General features: G+C 32.9%; 1 protein-coding gene across 1 annotated transcript; it reads right to left on the bottom strand.

Moving 5' to 3' along the window:
* Window positions 1-494: 494 nt before the first annotated feature.
* SLC5A7 (solute carrier family 5 member 7) lies at window positions 495-21,216 on the bottom strand. Its single transcript, XM_039840077.1, has 8 exons — window positions 20,992-21,216; window positions 16,698-16,811; window positions 15,813-15,968; window positions 11,783-11,931; window positions 8,816-8,959; window positions 5,494-5,647; window positions 2,163-2,380; window positions 495-1,121 (listed from the first exon to the last, which is right to left on the bottom strand). Exons 1-8 carry the CDS (start codon window positions 21,167-21,169, stop codon window positions 495-497), a joined length of 1,740 nt encoding a protein of 579 aa, XP_039696011.1. The 5' UTR covers window positions 21,170-21,216.
* Between the last annotated feature and the right edge of the window lie 739 nt (window positions 21,217-21,955).

Here is a 21,955-nt window from a genome sequence, read left to right as displayed (position 1 = left end):
ATATGAAAGAAGGGGTTTATCATCACATGGAGAAATGATTTTAATCCATTGCACCATTCATTGGTATAACAGTGAATTATTCTTATAGCTTTAGGGCAGTAACTAAACTAGACTCATCAGTGCATTAGCAAACATGGTCTGGATCAAGATGACCCACTTCCTGTTTTTTCGTTGTTTTTTTGTTTTTATAATAAAGATATCCTGGCTCCTGTTCTTTGAGTGGTGTTTTATTCATTTCTGAATATTTGGTGAGAGTATCTAGAGTTAAAATCAAATGAGGGTGAAAAATATCGATGAGAAAGAAAGCTGTTACTTTAATAAGTGCTTCCTTCTAACTTGACTTATATTTGTACAATAGCACTTTTATATGGATTTTTGTTCTCAAGAACGTTATATTTTTAAATATATTTTTTATATACTGCAAACCATCCTTCCAGAACTAGGCTGCTACAGAGCTCTGTTTGAGAAAGCAGTATTTTATTTAGATAGGGTTATTATAAATTATCTTCAGTTCCAGACCCTTCTGGACTGGAGTCAAGGCCAAGGAAGGCCTCTTTATTGGTGAAAGTTGAGCTGAGAGTTAGGCTCTGTCGAGGCTTCACGGGTGCGAGTTCATCTAATTTAATATTTTCGTTTCTGACTAGAATTGTCTTATCCATGTTTTCTTCACTGTGCCTTGCGATAACAGCATCAAATACATCTAATTTTGGTGGCAAGTTTCCACTTTCAAATAGGTATTTGGCTAGATAAGAGATGCCAATGTTGGATAAAAACGAGGCAATCATGGCGAGTGTTTTAAATGGGAATCTCTGATTATATATACCATTCTTATCAGAGTAATAACCAGGATAAAAGATCAAGGGCTGAAGGTACAGATATGGCTCCCCTCCAGTTATTCTCAGGAAAAGGCCAGAAACATAACCTGCCACAGCTCCATATGTATTGGTTCCCTTGATGAAGAGCACACAAAGCAGCTGCGGAAAGATGATGATGTAAACGAGGTCTGAGCTGAGGTACCAGAGCCCATACACGGTCTTTGTTAGCAAGGCCATAGCTGTTGCAGAAGCTCCAAACACAAACACTGTGATTCGCATGACCCAAACGATTTCCTTGTCTGATGCCTGCAAGAATTTGCCACAGTGTCAGCTTTTCACATAATGTGTTGGCTCTTTTAGGTGAGGAATGAGATGCATTTTTGTGCCTTAAAGTTAGTTGAAAAGATTCCCTTGGTTCAAATGGCTCAATCTATGGATAAAACCAACCTAAACTATGATGTATGAAACAAGCAATCTAGGTGGCCTCTCTGGTAGGCCTTAGTAAGAGTTTCTGAGTACCACATGCAGGAAACATAGGCCACTTGTGCCTTTCCCTAAATGTGCAGAGCAGAGGTAAGACAAACTAATGTGCCATCATAGAGGAATGAAAACGCAATGGGCAAGGGTCACTTACTTCATATATTAACAATAGTTCTTATGTGGCAATGAGGAGGCATGGCTCATCCTTGCTTCCTCTCTCCATAGAAGCCCTACCACCTTTAAGGCTAACTGTCTTAAAAAAACAAGTGAAACTGTTTTATTAACAGTGACCTAGGAAACCTAGAAAAAGACAAAGCTCTAGTCAAGGAAGAAGGTGGAGAGGGGCTGTGGGCCCCTCGGTGACCACAATAGCATGATTCTGTACCTACCCAAATCAATGAGGAGTCAAATTGAGAGACTATTTTTGGACAAAGGTGGACTAGAGCGTTAAGAGAAGAGCGGGACAGCGGTTAACACAAATACCCACAAAATAATTTACTCATGTTCTGCTTCCACTAGGGTTCTCAAGTTTCTTATCATAATTAATTAAACTCGGTTTTTCTAACATATTTTAGGTTTCAATACTCTTTCAATAGAAAGACAAGAGTTTAAATTACGGCACCATAACTGTATCTCTGGGGAAATAGTTACATTAATTTGTTTCTTTCAGTATTAACATGAATGATAACATGCATTAAAAACATTCATGTACAGCATAAAATAAATTTATTATTATTTTACCTCATGTGCTTAATCAAAGTAGGGTCAAATTTTAATATGGAATATTAATAAGTATATAATACTACATAGACAATAAATACAATGACAGCAACAATAATAATTTCACATGTAAAAAAGTGTTCTTACATTTTGTCTGAATGAAAGCTGGTATATGTTCCGAGCAAACATGGAACTTGCTGACAAGATAGAAGAATCTGCTGATGACATAACAGCAGCAGAAACTGCACCAAGACCAAAGAAAGAAATGTACACAGGGCAGAGATATTGCAGAACAATCGGTAAAATCATGTCTGCTTTTTCATTACTCTTGGGATCTGGAATCCCATATGCAGTCTGGTTCCAGTCTGTTGAATAGAAATAAAAAATTCAACAACAACCAAAGAGCCATATGTTCTTTATCAAGTTGGAGCCATCCTATTTACTAGGTGTTTTTAAAATAAATTCAGAATGTATAAATTAGTCTAATTAAATGAGAAATCCATGTACTGGTCAAGAGAAGTTGTTTTACATGTCCTGGCCTCTACTGGGTTTTGGTTACACTTAGTCTTATTCACAAGACCTATACAGAATATGGTGGTTTATCTATCTCTGATCTATCTATCTATCTATCTATCTATCTATCTATCTATCTATCTATCTATCATCTGCTAATCTTCTGCATTGGTGCCATTGCATTGTACACAATTATAGAAAACAAATGTTATTAAACTGAAGCATAGATTTTTTTTACCATTTGGAGCTATGAGAGGACACTCAATGTTTCATTCCTTGGTCCTTAGTTATATATACGTAAGTGAATAAAGTCACAGCGGGGCTATTTTCACCCTTCCTCTTCCCAATATAAACTTGGTTTGGAGCTTTCTCAGCATTACTTTTCTCCCATCTAAATTCCTTCTTGAATCAACTTTCACTTACTAGAAATAGGAGACAGGATAGATAAAGAACATTCCCTTTTTACTGAATAAAAAGTGCAGGTATGAGGCTGAAATTTTCAGTTTTTTGGACTCCAGTAAAAGGACTTGAAATGTAAGTTTATCTCTGAATAGATAAGTCTTTTATTGTTTGGTTACACAGTAGTACCCCCTTATCTGTGGTTTTGCTTTCTGCGGTTTCAATTACTCATAGTCAATCAGTCTGAAAATATAAAATAGAAAATTCTAGAAATAAACAATTTATAAGTTTTAAATCGCATGCCATTCTGAGTAATGTGATGCAATCTCACACCATCCTGCCCAGGACATGAATCATTCCTTTGTCCAGCATATCTATGCTGTATTCACTCCCTGCCCATTAGACACTTAGCCATCTAAGTTATCAGATCCGTAGTCTATCAGGTCCCAGTGCTTCTGTTCAAGTCACCCTTATAATAGCTTAACATTATGTCACAGTGCCTACGTCAGTCACCTCATTTCATCTCATCACATAGACATCGTGTCATCACAAATCATGACAAGAAGGGTGAATACAGCACAATAAGATATTTTGAGAAAGACCATATTCACATAACTTTTAAGACAATATATTATTATAATTGCTTTATTTTATTATTAATTATTGTTAAAATATCACTGTGCCTGATTTATAAATTAAACTATCATGGATGTGTGAGTACAGAAAAAAACATAGTATATATAGAGGGTCCTTGAATGATGTCATTTTGTTCAACATCACTTTGTGATAATGTTGATGAGATGCTGTAGGAAATTAACTCTTGTTTATATCAATTAGCCTATGGTAAAACTGGTTTTGTTATACATCATTTTGTTTAAAGTCACAGAACCTATGTGTGACATTAAGTGAGGACTTACTGTATAAGTTTTGTTACTATCTGTAAACTCAAGCATCTACTAGGGGTCTTGGACATTATCTCCTATGGATAAGAGGAGGACTAATATACTGACATGTGCTGAAGAATACAATAGAACTTTTCAATGTATATTAGTATAGCTCCTTTTTTTATTTGTTTCTTTAATTTCTTTAATTCCATGGTTATAGGATCAAATAGGTCTGCTTTTCCTTGGATCTCTCCATTTTTTTCTTCCCCTATTTTCCATTAAAACTGTTCAAAGCCATGCTTTGATGAAGCCAATTTAAGAGTATTAACTGAGATATTATGGTACCAGAAATAACAACCAAGAAAGTGCACTTAATCCAAGAAAAAGATAAGCTCTACTTTTTTTTTTTTTCAGTCTGTTGTCCTACAACATACATATACACTAATGGCCACATCCGTTTTTTGACTGAGACATAAGTGCTATCTTTTATTCAAAGGCACACAATCACCTTTGTCAGCCATATTTTTAAGTGTTTATGTCATTGATAGACAACTGGAATGGAGAGTGCACAATATAAACCATAGCTGCTCTTTTAAAAATTAAATAATTCAATACATAGCTCTACTAATTGAAAATCAAAGTAACCATGTGAGTATTATTCTGGGACATCTTTACAAAACACAACAGAATGAAAGTTAAACTTCTTTAATCTATTTTAATTACTTCTACCTAGAAGACTCCTTTGAATTTGGGTTAATGTAATGTATTTTCATAAAACACTCTTGAAAGCTATATAGCATGAGAACATAAGGTTCAGGAATAACTAATATGTCTAACTGAAGATTTAAAAAATGTTGTAGATAGAGGCTAACTAGGAGATAAGCACTTTATAATGCTCTTTTTACCAATTTTGAGTAAGTTATTCTCTAAGTAACTTAAACCTTAGTTTATCTTTACCTACAGATTTATTGATTGATTTATCTAAGAAGGAAAACTTTTAATTAGCAAACTATTGAAAATGTAAAGAAAGAATCTCAAGTTTAAACTGGTCCTTAGATGGTCATAATAATGGCAGGTACAAGTGTAAGCCAGTGACTGTCAATTCTGTCTGCACTTTGACTCATCAAGGGGCCTTTAAAAAAAACAAATACTTGTTTCTGGCTCTATCTTAGATTATTAAAATGAAACCCCTGTGAGGTAAAATAGAAACAAGTATATTTTAAAGAGTCCTTTCCCTCCCTAGATAATGCTAATGCGCACCCTGATTGAGAACCACTGCTAACAGGATTATATATACACAATTGATAAATATACTAACATGGGGGATAGGTGCTTACAATGCTTTATTGGTGGGATAAACAATCAAAAATATTTGGAGGCTACAAATACATAATACAATTTGTTGACTGCTATAACAAAGGTGTGTGTGTGTATGTATATATATATATATATATATATATATATATATACCGATAATATATATATACCTTTGTTAGCAGTCAACCTTTGACTAACAGTCATAGTTTTTTATATATATATATATATATATATATATAAAACTTGATAAGAAACAATTAACTATGTAGAGGTAGAAGGAAAAGTGGGAGAGGGAGGGCAGATGAATAGTAACTGGAACTTCGGCGAAAACTAAGTGAGTCAATTAATGAAGCTGCAAGAGTTACCTGTTGATGCTCCAATGGCCCCAATGAGTATGGCTGGTAGAGCCATCACAAGGCATCCAAAAGCTGCCAGGAAGGATAGCACCTGAGCATAAGTGGCTGAGGATGAAGAGAGGACCCTCTGGAAGTAGGCTTGCCATGGGATTCCACCCAGCATCTGCATGGGACCCACAAGGACTCAGAATAAATTGGAAACAAATAGCATATATTAGGTACTTTTTAAATGAGATTTTTTTACAATCACATTCAGAAGTGTAGAAAATGGTCCTACATGCCACATATCTAAATAGCTATCATTATATTATTGGCATATTTTAAATTGTGCAGAATTTCCCCAAGTTCTTTGTAATTACATAGGACATTTTTTTCCCTTAATTTACCTACTTTAAGCTGCATTACAATTACCCAGATACCTGGTGTTCTCATCTGGAAGTCCTAACCATCACAAAAATGTCTCAGAAAAATTAAGATTTTGAAAGTGTGGAGTTTCATGTGAATCAATACAACCCAATGAATATTTCTGCACTCTAAGTATGTGCCAGGCCATGTAATAGCTGTCAGAGTACAAAGATAAGGAATGGTTCTTGCTCTGGTGTTCACTGTGCACTGGGAGAGTCAATGTATTATAGTGTTGTCCAAAATGGCATGTGCAGACTGCTCAATATCATAGAGAATAAGAAGAATATTAGAAATTTTATTTATGCTCATTTTACCTCATACCTGAATGTTATATTGTTGTTTTTATTAAATTATTTGCATAATGCATTAGTATAGTAAATATAAACAATTTTTAATTACATGTATATATATTGAAGGTATGCTTAAAATTCATATTGAGACTATACAATCAAAAAAGTTTGGAGACACTGAACTGTAATGTAATTTATTGCATCCTATGAAGGGGTACATATAGAAACAAAAGTAAAAAGCAATTACTTATTTTGGTGTAACAGAGGGTGGTGAAAAGGTATCAAGAAGGACAACTGCCTAGTAATCAGGAAAACCTACGGAAATGACATTTTGAATCATTCCTTAAGTACTGAAAGGGTATCACTAGATGGAGGCAAAGAGAGAAGAGAGTACCTGGGAGATAATCCGATAGAAAGAAAGAGAAAAAAACAAATGAGACAGCTATGAGACCACTGTGTATTTGGTATAACTAGAAGTCAGGGTGTGTGGAAATGGCTAGAGAGGAGGCTGGGAAAATACCTTCCCTTGATTACTGCCACATTCCCCTGACTTGAATAGAGTTGGTGATAAATATACATACACACACACACATACATACACATACACACATATGCACACATATATATTATGTGAATGAGTGAATTGATGAATGAGCTTCCCGTATCACAATGTATGGAAGTTGATTCTTTAATTGCCTGTCTCTCTAACTGGGTTCTGAATTCTGGGATATCTATCTTGCTTATATTATCACATCTGTGACAATCAGAGTGTCTGGCACATATTGTTTCCAGAACAATATTCTTCTTATAAAAGCTATCATACATGTTTAAAAGAAAAAAAGCAGAAATTCTAAAATTCATTATCCCATGCCTCAAGCCTATATTTTTCCCAAACTTCCTTTTGTTTCACAACTTGTAAATCAATATATCATTAACCTCTTCCATGTCAATGAACATGAATAATATCAATGAGTATATGAATCAATATATAATAATTTGCATACCAATCTCCCTGGACAGTTAGGTCATTATAAGTTTATAAGTAGGGTAAAATTTGATCTCTACTGACAAATAGATGCTCTGATAGAAAGGGAAAAAATGAGCTTGAAGGAGTGAGATGTGCGTGGACTGCCTTCAGGCAGGCCAGGGAGGGGCTATCACAATACTCTGGGTGAGGAAAGCTGTCAGCCTAATCTAGTGCTAATATAGAGACAGTGGGTAGGTTCAGGGTAGGATTGAAAGATACGTTGAAGATATCATGACCAGGACGTGATAATTGAGAGGTCATGATGAGAGATAACTGGAAGATCAAAGACCAAATATTGCTGAAACATTTTAAGTCTTATTCTATAATTTATTTATTTATTCATTCATTCAATATCTATTATGTTAACTTATTTTACAATTTGAAGAATGAACATGACTTAGTCATATAATTTTTTGAGCTAGAAGAAACTTTAGCTATCATTAGATACAATGCTTTATTTTGAAGATTAATAAGTCTGAGGACTCGTGTGATTTAGGAGAAAAATCTTTGGGATCTTCATTCTTTGTTTCAATCTCTTGCTCAGACAATGGTGTGATATCTACAAATTGCCTAACTTTTCTGAGTCTCATTGTCTCCTCCACATATCCATAAATATACTTGCCATACAGTTATAATTATATATATATGTAATATTTAATCTCTTTCTCCACTGAATTCATAATTATAAACCATTCAAGACAAATTGTGGCCAATACATTTCTTAACAGTCCTTGGGAAAGAAGCCCCCTGTGCCAACACAGGACACATTTGGTTTTATGTTTTCCTGCCTTATTACCAGGAAATTCTTTAGTGAAAGGCACATCTAATTTTAGTGCTAAAGCTCAGTAAAGTGCCACAAACCCAAAGTGAAATCACAAAATATTGTGAACCCTCTAAAGAGGAAACAAAAATAAACAATTTCTCTTTATTTTTCATAAAAAATAATCGATTTCTTACTTTAAAATCAAAAACAGTGTTTTATTGTTATACATAATATCCCTAATTAACAAAATCGCAAAATCTGGAATTCCTTTGGTACTCCTTCCTTCAACCTGTGATCTGCCTCTATTTCTTCTGTTCCCACTTCTCACTGCCAGTATCTTCCTCCAAAGTTCTGCACATTCCCAAGCTGCCTCTGACTGCCCAAGTGTTCTTTCCTGAGGACTCCCTTCACAACTTATCTTATACACTTAAAGCCTCTGACACCACTAATTTACTTACAGACTGAAGGCGTTACTCATTTCGGAAGTTGGTTTTTAATGCCTTAATTCAAAATACAAATTAGAACCTTTAGATGGCTTTGTTCTAAGATTGGGAGAGGTATCTTGGTGTAGGGCATGGTGTTCCTTCATGTATTATACAATAGAAATTCGAACACATCACACATAACCTCATGGAAGTTATCTTTTTAAGGCCTCCCTTGATCTCCACTTTGATACAAGTCAGTTATCATAGTCTGCAAGTGTCTCCGTCCTCCCAATAGAAAGTAGTCAATTCAGAAATGAACATGAGTCAGCAGGTAAATTTTACATATAAACATTAAAATCTTGAAAATGCATTTGATTTTAGGAAAAATTGGACTGTATTCTTCAAGTAATACATCACTTACCAACAACAGAAAACTATCGAGCCAAGTGTAGACTTCATATGATTCAATGGTCCCCAGCCAAGGCTCTTGGTATTTGGCATGCACGGCAGTAAACCCAATGTCTGTAACTGCAGGATGTGACAGTGCAAAAGGGACGCTGATCCACTGTAACCAAAGAGTGACATTAGAGTATTAGGCAATGATTTTTAACTGTTTAATATACATAAGATTTAGGCATCTCGTTTTTATTCCTCTCATAGACCACATAGCTCAGTAGTTCCTCTTGTTTAGGAAGACAAGAACCTGGAATCATGTTCTCTGTGGGATGTCATAAAATACTGATTTAGAAAAGTTACAACAACATATTGTCTATTTCTGTGTTTAGCAATGTTTATACCAATCATATCAACTATAGGAGCAGTCATCAGAAAACTATAGGAAAAAAACATTAATTTGAGAACATTATATATATTTATAGATAAACTTTTTGTTTTCGTTAAATTAAAAAAAAAAGATATCCATTCACTAAAGCAACAAAGAAAAATTTGATTGAGGAATGAAACAAATCTTCAAGGGTGAACTCAGTACAAATAGGTAGAAGAAGAAGGAAGTGAAGAGACAGATAGTCTAGGTTAAGCAAGACAAAGAGTAGAATATATGTTTTTGTGTGTGTGTGTGTGTATGCATGCGTGTGCATGCACATGTGTACACATCTATTGAGTGAGAAGGTGTGCTTGTATGGTAGTGGCTTAGGGAAACAGGAGAGATAAAGATAGATATGTGGAGAGAGCTTCAAATTGTAGGCTAAGAGATTTGTATTTTGTTTTATAGGCAACTAGAAGCTCAAGGAATTTCTTCTGAACTTTAAAAAGATTTTAGTAGAATTTCTTCTTCATTTTAGTATCATAGATGTGATTAGTGAGTATAGAAAAAAGGGAGGAGTCGGGAAGAGCAGAAGGTAGCACTATATAACCCAGATAAAGGCCTGAAGTGAAGTAATGATATTGGACATGGAAAAATATTGGTACTAAATAGGATTATGAGGAGAGATTCAATAGCCTTTAGATTACAATAAGAAGAAAGGGGTCAGAGAGAAGAAAAACTAAAATATCAACCTCAAGTTTACAGTTGTTGAGCTCCAATGATGATGAGAAAATGGACAGAATTAGAGAATTTGAGAATAGGAAATGGTTTATAGTACAAGACCGTATTATTTAATTATTTGATTATTTAATTATATACACATGTATCACAATTTGAAGCTTAGAAAACAACAACAAAAAAAACATGTTTGGTCTTTTATTCAGCCAATTCAAAAGGTCCTTAAGTAGTAACCAACAGAACTTGATTCCTTATCAATTCATTTACATTTTGTAGCAGAGAACCACTGGAACACTTATCCGTACATATATTTGCCTTATAATCTTTACACTAGCACACTTGATTTATGCATCTATGTGTTTTAAGTTCTGGTCTCATGCAAAGCAATACATTGTAAATAAATAGATTCATCCCCTCGAATTGTGTTTTTTAGAATACTAAGTGTATCATTTATGAGAGCTGTCATTATCAAACTAACCGTATCTCCAGCATCCTTAACAGAGATTTATTTCTGGAAATTTATGATGATGCTACAGAAAACGCAGTATTTCAGCACTGACCATTTGCTTTTGGAAATTTAAAAATAATAAAAAGTAGAAGTCCTTTAACAAATTAAATATTTTTGAATTCAACTAAAATATAAGTGAATGAAATTCCATGAAATGCAAATAAAATGTCTAGGAGAAAAAGAGGAATATAATCATTGCTAGTATATGTAAATTTATGGCTAAACTGTAAATCTAATTGTAGTCAGTTTTTTTAAACTTTCCTTCTGTATATTATTAGAGATACTTGATAGCAAAAACCAAAATGAACAAAATGGATATGAAATTCATTCCTCATATTTCATTTCTAAGTGCCTGGTATGAACATTAAAATAGAGTGCAAAGCTTCTCATAATGAGAAAAATCGAGAAAAAAACAAGAACAATCAAGGGTGCTTTGACAATGCATGGGAAAATGAGACACGATCTGAAGTCTCAGCTTGCTCTGTCCATGGCCTTTGCAAAAGGATGTTGCCCCTAAGGGATGCACAACTGAGACAGTGTACATGTATGAATCCCGTATAGAGCACAGAGTGGACACACCATGTTTTTTATACTCCTGATATGTCTCAGGTGTTGGATATGTTTACACGTATAATTACAATCCACATTTTAAGATGTGAGCTTACAAAGGCTAAACATTGACTGAAATGTGTTCATGACATATAAAAGTGCTTTTCATGTAATACTAATACTCATGTCTCATAATTATATAGTACTTTTTGATTAACAAACCACAAATATATTACTTAATTTAATCTAAGACTTACAAGCAATAAATAAATATTTTAGTGCCTTATATAATTCACCTTTTTCTTTATTTTTAGACCTCAATAGTGATGATTAATATTGAAACCAACAGTACTTCCAATGAGAGAATTTCTATGCTTATGGGCAGTATGATGGATTATCCAATACTGATGAGAGAGAAGGATAAGAGAGTAGTACAGATTAGTACCAAGGGTTAGATTTTAACTTTGAGAAAAGTGTGTTGCCTTCAAAATTCAAGGAAGATCATACATAAATTTCCATCAAATGTAGCCTCAAAGGAAAGGAATATCTATACCTTTTCTAAGAATTAAACTGAGAACACAATTTTTTTTATAAAATCTAACAAAACAACTAGAGATTTTAATCCAATTTATTCATAAAGAAATTTAATATTTCATAATATATTACACTATAAATTACTCATGATGAAAAATAACATTTCCATTAGTTTTTGCTGAGTTAGCATAAAATACCACATTTATCTTTCACAAAAAGAAGAAAGGAAAGGAAGGAAGTGGAGGAGAGAGAGAGAGGGAGAGAAGAAAGAAAAATTTGTGAATGGCTCCACTTACCAGTCCTATGAAAATGCAGAAGAGCTGAACTACATCCGTGTAGGCCACAGAGTAGAGACCACCCACCAGGGTGTACAGAATGGCAATGAGAGCAGAGACGATGACAGAAGCATGAACATCGATGTCAATAATCACGCTGATGGTGGCTCCTGGAAGAAAGCAAACAAGAGAATGACTCTATGGTCAAGGTACTCAAATAGATTTCACCTCATATGCAAACATATATTGTAAGTTCAGTGACAGTAAATATTTTCCTCTGTGCCATATGTATTGGATTATAACAAGTAAATTTTCAAATTGAAAAATTTAAATCTTGGTAAATTTAATATGCATATATGTATATGTATGAATATTTATGTATACATATATATTATTTTTTTCTTTCTGAAATTAGTGCTTTGTTAACTTATTACATGGGGACACCTGAAAATCATGATATGATTACAGAATTCCATGAAATATATTAAATTTAAACTACTATAAGAACTTGCATTAATTCCACCAATTATCTAAAACTCTGATTTAATTAAATATATACATTTACTCATATCTATGATAAAAACAAGCTTTTATGATAAGTATAATCAATACTTTCCACATTTTGCAATTAACGTTCACCCTCTATTTTGCATTAACTCTGACCCTTGCTAGTTTTTATTAGATGGCATAAGATACCAAGGTTTGAGACAAATTTGTAGGATAAAGTAATACAATTGGTAAATTGCACTATTATCTTTTTCTCTTTCAACTTTGTGAAAAATCACTTTTATTTTATTTAATTAGTGGACCATTCCAGTCCTGCTCCTAGGACACCAATTTATTGAAGATCCTTAGATTGCAATATCATAATTTTAAGTAATTTTCATCATCAAAATTTGAACCTGTCTTACAAATCAAATTATTAAATTTATGTGTTTTGTTTTGTTTTGTTTTACTTTATGACTTTGTTTATTGTGTTTGTTGGTGTTTATATTTCCAGTGAATATATTATGATATTATTGGACCCCTGTGGTTCTTGGACTGCCAGTTCAGAATTCACTTTTTGCTTTAGAAACCCTTTTCCTATCATTCTTAAAAACTATAAAGTTTATAGTTCATATTATTTAAAAACAGCAATTACAGCAATGCTAACATACATGCAAAAAAATGAATTTTGGGTATTATTAATTGAAATTTTATATTCTACTACCCCTCAATTATGTGCTAAAAGTGTATGCAACCCACCAGAGATAAAAATTTGATATATCAAAGAGAAACATAAGACATTCTGACCTAAGATAATAATATAAAATATTTTTCAAGATTTTTAAATAGTTTTTTGGCTTTGGTAACAAAATTAAATTACTTTCTTGAATAAAAACCAATTAATAGAAGGAAAAACCTGGTAAGATATTGGAGGATGAAGACAAAAGTTCAATTATTTATAACCGACTGGATAATTGAGTTGTTGTATAAATATTTAACAAGTTATTATTTTTTTTCTGAAATTTTCGCATTTAAAACTTTAGTTGCAACTCTTGGCCATTTTTCTTTTGGTCTAGTTTTCCACTTTAATAACAATATTTCTAAGTTATATCCCACAAATTATGAAAAGTCTAATTATTATCCTATCTCTTTTCAATGCTGTCTGTATGTTATAGAAAAAGATCATTGGACTAGGGTCCTAAATATTTGGGATACTAGTAGGTGTTGACATTTCGTTATAACTCAGTGGTTTTAAAGAAACCACCTACTTTTTATCACTGTTAAGATTGGGATAAATTTTTTCTCTAAAATATTTTCTAAATTCCATCATCTGTAGTGCATAAAATCAATTTTATGCTTTGAGATATGATGTGAAATATTAGTTTACTCAAGCAGCCATAAAAGTAAATATACTATAAAGTTACCAAAAAAAATCACTGAATTTGAGCTGCCACAAATGTCAATGCTATATATATTTTCAAAAATTGTAAGATTGTTGTCCATTTATACCAAAGAGGTAGTTTAAGATTCTCTTAACTTTGTTTCAGTGGTGAACTACACACATTCACAGTAAGGTGGTAATAGATTTTATATTTGTCTATTTTTAAGTATCCCAAGTTATTTCTAATAAACGTTAGAAGTATATCCAACTATTTTTTTTAATATAGGTGTTAATTTAAAAGTAGAAACACTTTCTCTTTATCAGAGTACATATTTCAAGCAATAGTAGTAATATTTACATATATGCCATTGGATGTGTGTGTGGGTATATACGTAGATTAATATATTTTACATAAATGTTGACAGCCATAGACATACACACATATATATACATATATATATACACAAAAAATAACTGATTGCAAAAAAGTTCAGAGTTTAGCTATTATGTTTTATATTTCCAAAATATTTTAGAAATATTAATTTATTAATTCCAATCTTTCTTCAAGGCCCTAATACATAAATTGATCTTTATTTGATGAGAGTAAGTATTGTGTATTCTGTTAGATATTCAGCCCACTCCTTTTGGATACATCAGCAGGCAGTTTTTTCTTAAAACCAAAATTTTCTGGTGTTGAAATCAATGACAAATAAACTACCATTGCTTCTTAGCTAATGAGAGCAAGGTGGATAGGAGGTTTATTTTTACACATAATTTTATTAGAACATAAATACAGTGTTAGTTGTGAAATATTGTTATTTATCACAAGAAAAGCACATCAATTTTCACTGAATTATTACAGTATCAAACAACTATCAAATTCTCTTCTACAAGTCATTCCTTTAATGAAAATAAGAGGATTGCATAGGAGTTTGAGAGAGAAAGGAGTGAAAGGTAGTATAAACTAATGTGATATTATAGAGGACAGATGTGATGATATTACTGAAACATGAAGACAAATTTGTAGTCTAGAATATATAACACAGAAACAAATTCATCTTATCTTACTTTTGTTTTGACCACTTAAAGTCTGGTTGTAGACTTAAGCCCTGTATTTCCATTCGTAAGAACAGATGGAGAGTATAGTACATGAATGCCTAGAAGTCAAATATTGACATGGCTCACCAAAGAAGATTGTAAAACTTCCAACTGTGTTGATTTTCAAGAAGGAACTCAATACTCAGAAGGATGATTTAGATTCCCTCTTGATCAAAAGGTAGAGTATTGAGCCTGAAGCTCTCCTACGATTCCACTGAAATCTCTTGTTTTGTAAATCTAGTAAGTGGACTGAGAATCCAAGGGCCAAGGATAGGTTATCCTTAGCATTAATTGATCTTGGTAGTGAGTTAGACCCTAAGTTCATTTTCTAGATGCCTAAACATGTCTACAATCCAATACTTTAGGATGTAATGCAATTATACTGAGAAAGGAAATAAGACTTTCTTTTTCATTTTTGAAAAAGTATAGTCACAGATAGTTTATTCATTCGTGATTGGATTACAAACATTAACACAAAACAAGTCCCACCTTCAAGAAATTTATGATCTTTTTTGTGAGGTTGGAAATTGAGCATGAATTAGATAAACAGGCAAATGATCACACAAAGTGTTAAGTTCAATAAAACAAAACCCCTGATGCCTATGGAAGCACATAGGAAAGGCACCCAGCAACTTCAGGATGACTACTTTGAGGAAGTGATATCTATAAGATCGGAAAGACACTTCCTGGTTAGCTAAGCAGTGAAAAAAGAAAGAGGGGAGATGAGTCCAAAGCAGAGAGCACCTAGGCTTGCAAAGTGTCAGAGGCAAGAGAGGAGGATTACAGTTCTAGAAGAAAGAAGGAGGAGAGAGGAATGATGAGAGGAAATAATCAAAGGCTATGTCTTGAGAAGCCTATGAGCCTGGGTTAAAAAGTTTAGTTTAAGCAGGAAAGAGATGTGATCAGATTTGTATGGTAGAAGGAAGACTGGCTACTGTGTGAAGACTACAGGAGTGGGGCAGAACTGGAAGCAGGGTGATGGAGGCTGGTCGTGGCCTGACCTGTGGCTGAAGAAAGTAAAGTTGTATAGCTGACATTCAGCCAACCAGACAGATGCAGCCAGAGCAACGTTCTATCAGTCCTTACCTAAGGCAGAGAAAATAGCTGCAGCCCAGAACATCTCTCCCATGAGTGCAGGAATAAATAGAAGCCCACCCATGCGTTTCCCATAGATCTGCTGGAATGGGTCTAACATGGTCACATATCCCTTGGAACGCATAGGTTTTGCAAAGAACAGACCACCTGAAAGAAATGGAACAAGTGGTTACGAAAAAATAAAAAAATCATAAAGTTAGTCTTTGCCAACCTTGTATTCTGCCATAATTTCTCAATGAAAATAAATTTTTTTGGAATGCTTATATGTATTGAGGAACAAATCTAAAATATTCTGTGAATACAGAGCCAAGAAATAGTTAGCAACCAAATGCAAATTTCTTAATACATTCATCATTGTGTGCATCTAAAGGACAGTTGAATGCTGTCTGAGATATGTGGATTGAAAAACATGGGCAAGCACAGAACTCAATAAAATGCCTTGATGTATTTGTATCACCCAGCATAGCAAGCAATCTTATATTTTGATTTAATCACAAGTTTTAATAAAAGTATTTTAAATGCAAAAATAAGTTAGAAATTCTATGTTATATAATATTCTTGACCTTTTATTAGTTTGACTTACAAAAAGAAATTTAGATATAATTCAAGTTGATTCATTTTTAATGATATATCCACACTATTTTAAAAAGAAACAGCATTACATTAAGGCATTCACTGTTCTGATAGCCATAATATCAAGGTGTTCTTTTTTCCACATTCCATAATCAAGAGATCAAATAATCTAAGCATTAGCATTACCAGCTTCTGGTAACATCTAATTAGAAATTTATAGTAACATTTTCCCACAATAATTATTTATATTTCTATTCTTTATGGTTTACTGAGTGGTTCACTGAAGTTAAAACTTTTACTTACCTAAAATCAGACTAAGAGAATATCCGATTGGTGCTTGTGCCCAAGCTAGACCATAATCTGGTACATATACTGCTTCAGCTGTCCCATTGATGTAACCTCCTCCAACCCAAGTGGCTGAAATAGAATAAAAAGTGAGGGAAAGACACTCTCAAACCTGTTATACCCTAAATATGCTCAGTCTAACACAGTGGTAGTGGCCTCATGTGACTATTGAGTACCTGAAATGTGACTAATCTGAATGAGATAGATGTGTCATGAGTATAAAATACACATTGGTTTTCAAAGACTTAGTATGGAAAACTAAATGTAAGATGTTGCAATAATTTTTTGACTACATGGTGAAATAAATCATTTTCAATATATTAAGTTATATACATCCTATTATCTACATTAATTCATTTATTTTTCTATGTTTTCTAAAGTGGTTTGTAAAAAATTTAATGTAACATTTGTGTCTCATATTATATTTCTTTTGGACAGGGTTGCCTCATATGTTTTCTAAATCCATTTAATCATTGCCACTTTTAAATTATATTATTAAATCACAGAGTCTGAGATCCTATATAATATATTTAATGGCTATTTCTATTAGCAATAAAACTACAACTTTTCCCCCCAGCTTCCTCAACATGGGTCAAGTGTCTTTATTTCAAGGTCTTTCTTTTTTAATTGTATTGATCTTTTCACACTATTGTCCTCAAGGAGTGGGTGTGTGTGTGTGTGTGTGTGTGTGTGTGTGTGTGTGTGTGTGTTTAGAGTCACTTTGAATCATAACTAAGTTGTACTTACTACCTTAAATTGTTAAAGGAGTAAAGGGAGTAGAGAGACAACATTTTTATTCCAAGGTGTCCTAAAGTGAGTTCAAATGACCTTTTCCCTCTTCCTCGCCCCACTCCTGCTCTTCTACACTTAGGGCACAGATTAGCATTCAAAAGAATTTAAATTGTTGACTCCATATTTAATCAAGAGATCAAATATTTGTTCTCATGTGGGTATTTTAGTAAGATATTTCACATTTCATAGAGAATAATAAGAAACATTTGTTTAGTTAATATTTCATGGAATTTCTGTAGCATAATAACTGAAGAGAAAGGTGAAGGAACAAGAAAATACCACACTTTGCTTAAACAAGTTTGGGAATGAACTACAAACTGTACTATTTCTCTGAGAAGACAATATAATATTTGATACTTGCTGAAAAACTAAAGTTAATGAAACACTCTGCAGTATATATCCTTTTAATAGTATAGTCGAAATATTTAAAATAATTCCTATGTAGAATTTGTGTAAAATTATGAGGGACATATGCTGGCAAGAAGCTTATCAGATATGAGACTGAATTCTAAGCTGTATTGTTCAATTTGGCTCTGAAAAATTCTCTAAAATCTCACAGTTAGAATGTAAATAAAAAATTTTAAATTATATATATGAAACTATAAGAGGCGAGTATTTCTGTTGTATTCATGCCAAAATCTATCTGGCTATTAATCCAAATACAAAGCAAAGAAGAGAAAATGTTTTGAAGTTAATACTATTTTTCAAAGGTTATCATAGAAAGACCTCCCTGCAAAGGAATTTTAAGTATATTTAAATGGAAAGTTTATACAAAATGTTAACATGGACAAATATGTATTTAGCAGCCACTCTCGTTTTCATCGTAGCTTTTACATGAATGTGAACAAATAACAAATGCTATTTTTTTTTTTTTCATTTTAAACCCTGCTGAAAAAGGGCTTCCCCTCCTCACCTCACACAGTGTGTAACTAGGACCTGAAGAAATGAATTCTCACAGGCACTGAGACTTTATCTTCCATATGTCTGCTAAGGAACTGGAACTGCTGAAAACACACCAATGATGTTTCATTGCATTAGGTAAATGATCTGATGGTCTTACAAGCACAAAGCCCATTAGTGATCATTTTTCACTATGTAGGTCTTCGTTTCCATTGTCCAAAAAGAAAAATGGTTCCTGAATTATCACAAATATTATATAGAAGTGAAGACTTAGTTAACTTGTTATGATGAAAATCCCTCCATTTTAATCTAGCTAGTCTCTTTTACGTCAGAATTTGCTCCGCATGTTTGTATATTTCAGGTCAGATTCATAAGTGAGAACAAGAACTTTTAAACTATGCACCTTTTTATTTTCAATCTTTAATCTTTATCAATTATATGCTATGACTCTGACAAGGTTTAGATAAAATGGTTCAGACTTTAAATGAATTATGATATTGACCAAGGTTCTTTTCAGTTGTGAGAGGAAAAAAAAGTTTAAAAAGTGAGCTAGAATATTACATTTTATAAGAAACATTATAATTCAATTTTTTCTATATAATTTAACAAACTATTAGATTGAAAAAAATCCCTCTAAATGATAAAAAGAACAAATTCTGAAATATTGTCTTTATGGACATAATAAATAAAATGTTAAACTAGAGTAATAGAACATAACAATTTATAATGAACAAAATACTTTTACATAAAACAGCTCATTTATTCTTTTCAATATTTTTTAGTGAAATCAACCACCTTTGTTGTTTTATGTGGCTTTTCTTTCCTCATTTTCTTTGTAATAAGAGAAATATGAGAGAAATCTAATCACAATGTTTTAATCCACATCAGATACCAGAATCAGATTTGAATCTTAGGGAAAAGAAGACATGCTATAATAAAAAATGAAAATGAAGATATAAAGTTGTGCACAATGTTCGTCAATAGGTAGACAATAAGAGAAAAAAAATCAGAAAATCTATGCCAATATTTCAGTAAATTTATCTGCAGGTGGTATGTTTATGGATGATTCTTACTCTTTGTGTTTTTGTATTTATCTAATTTTGTATATTAGGCATCATAGAAAACATTTTGCATAATACAATTTGTTCTATATATGTATGTAAAAAAAGAGAAAGAGGGTATAAAAAAAGACCTTTTTACAACTGTGCACCTTTATGAAAAAAAAAGAAAAAAAACAAAAAAAAGAAAGAAACCAGCTAGAGGGCTGCACGAGGTACTTTGTGGAGAGGCCCTGGGTGTGGCTGCTGGAAGACCTGTACTTGGCTCTGCCTCTGGTCTTTGTTAGCCTGTGTAGCTCTGTGTTCTCACTTAATCTCAGACCCCTTTCAAAGTGCAAATATAAAGATCTCTGTAGAAACCAAATGGAGCCATGTACAGTTGACCAAGAGTTAAAAACACAAAATATGAATATCTGAAAGATAAAATCTGCAGTCCACAAATTATTCTAGAATATTATAGGTTTCAGATGGCCAAATAGGGATACAGTTTTCACAGATTGGTTTGATAAAGTGTTTCATATAGGGAGTGAATCATTTTAAATAGCACTTCAGGACTGAAACTGGGCATCATTTGGATATGATTTCTAATGGGATACTTTCCAATGAGCACTCAGAGTTCTTGTTTGTATGAGTTATCCTGCTGATGTTTAAAAACCTAATAAGATTCCCTAACGAACAGTGTATTGTTAATAAATATATATCAAATAATATTAAGGATGTGATTTTAAATTGTTGTTTTTCTGAAATATTTTCCATGATCCAAAAGAATATAAAAGAGAAACAAGTCACTGCTTAGCTAGAACCACTTCTGAGCAAAGGAGAGAATATCTGTTCCTCCTAGCACAGAGAAGGTTCAAATGGAATAGAGCTGCAGATGGTGGCAGAAAGATTCCTGTTAGGACACACCTAGATCTTTTTCTTTTTATATCAAGTTTCCTGGAAATTTTTTCTTTCAGTGCTGTGGATTCTTAGCATGTGATTGTCTTTTTGTAAGGAAATTAGTTTATTAAATGGGAGAATTAGGTTTAAAAACAGGGCATCAATCAATTTGGAATTGTGTTGCCCCAAAATTGATTTATTGTTTAAAACCATCACTAATTAGTATTCATCATATTTACCATTTGAGACAACTCAAAGTCACAACTTCATGTCTGCATTAACAAACAAGATGAGACATCGAATTAATCACCTTAATTAACAGATACATAACTTGTAAGACTAAGACACTTTCGTACTTTTCTCTACCTCTTTGTTGCTACTGTTTTCACCCACTAAATAGCCCAGATAGCTCGGATTTGTTTCACTGATACTCTGTCCAGTGGTTTATTATAAAATCATTTGTTCAAATACTACTGAGTTGAACCATTTTACTTTTGTTTTAAATAAATGTAAAATTATTTAAAATATACAAAAGTAATGAACATAAAAATCCTTAAAAGACAAAGAGTAACATTTGCTTTGTTACTCTGAAAAGATAAGGAGGAGTGGGCAGCTGAACCTACCTGTCATGGTAAATCCACCCACCAGCAGACCAATGTCTCGGCCACCAACTATTATGGCCTCACTGCGCTCTTCTGTGCTGCCACTATTTTTGGTTTTCCAGGCAGCCCATATTCCAACCAGCAATATTAGAAGGTAGAACACGATAATAGCTATCAGTCCTTCCACATGAAAAGCCATTTTTATCTAGGGATCTGGAATCTTCCACAGATGGCTACTTCATTAAGATTTCTGAAAATACAGCAATGCATTATAAACTAGCCAACCATACATAGGCAGCCAGGAATAAACCAGCTGGCTCATGAGAGATCCTGTGCCACTTAAAGAAAATGTGCATTGAAATCTCATTTTATACTAGCAGTTACCAACAAGTGTTCATTTTATTATTCTATTTAATAATGTAACATGTTTTGAGCATTCATGAAACAAATAAAAAGAAAAAGAAAAAGCTTTTTAACAAGTGTAATCACAATCATTTTGTGTTTAATAAATTCTTTCAATATAAAATTAACCTTGTCTTGTATCTTAACTAGGTAACTCCATCAAGGAATTACCTAGTTAAGACATACAAAGAGTATGTCTTTATTTGCTTTTGGAACTAACTTACTATTTGATCTAGAATTATTCAGTAAAATAACTGTATCATATTGACAATTTTAACATATTCGTTCATTTAAGCATTCTTCTATCTCTTCTTTCAAACGCTTTCAGGGAATGGTTCCAAAAGTAATGTGACATGTAAATATCTAGAAAAAAAACTTTAGGAAAATCAATTTCAAAAGCACATCAGCTCCAATTTTCAACAAGTGCCTGTGGTTCAAGTTTCTGTACCAACTAAAGATGTTATGTTGTTTAATCGGTTCACCTTCTTGATTAACTCTTCTCCCCATCCATTTTCCTTCCTTCCTTTCGTCTCTTCCCCGCCTCTTCAATGGTATGTACGAGAAAACGATTTAAAAATACATA

This window comes from Pteropus medius, unplaced genomic scaffold, assembly GCF_902729225.1.
Source record: "Pteropus medius unplaced genomic scaffold, Ma_sr-lr_union100, whole genome shotgun sequence".
Taxonomy (NCBI): Eukaryota; Metazoa; Chordata; class Mammalia; order Chiroptera; family Pteropodidae; genus Pteropus; species Pteropus medius.
The sequence above is the reverse complement of the archived record's forward strand: the minus strand, read 5'-3'. Positions and strand labels throughout refer to the sequence as shown.

Excerpts from the sequence above, each read along its gene's own strand:
- SLC5A7 (XM_039840077.1), bottom strand. The coding sequence starts at position 21,169 with ATGGCTTTTCATGTGGAAGGACTGATAGCTATTATCGTGTTCTACCTT. Across the intron at positions 11,932-15,812 it reads AGCTATTTTCTCTGCCTTAG|GAGCCACCATCAGCGTGATT; the intron begins GTAAGGACTGAT and ends GCTTTCTTCCAG. Across the intron at positions 8,960-11,782 it reads TCTGCATTTTCATAGGACTG|TGGATCAGCGTCCCTTTTGC; the intron begins GTAAGTGGAGCC and ends CTTTGGTTACAG.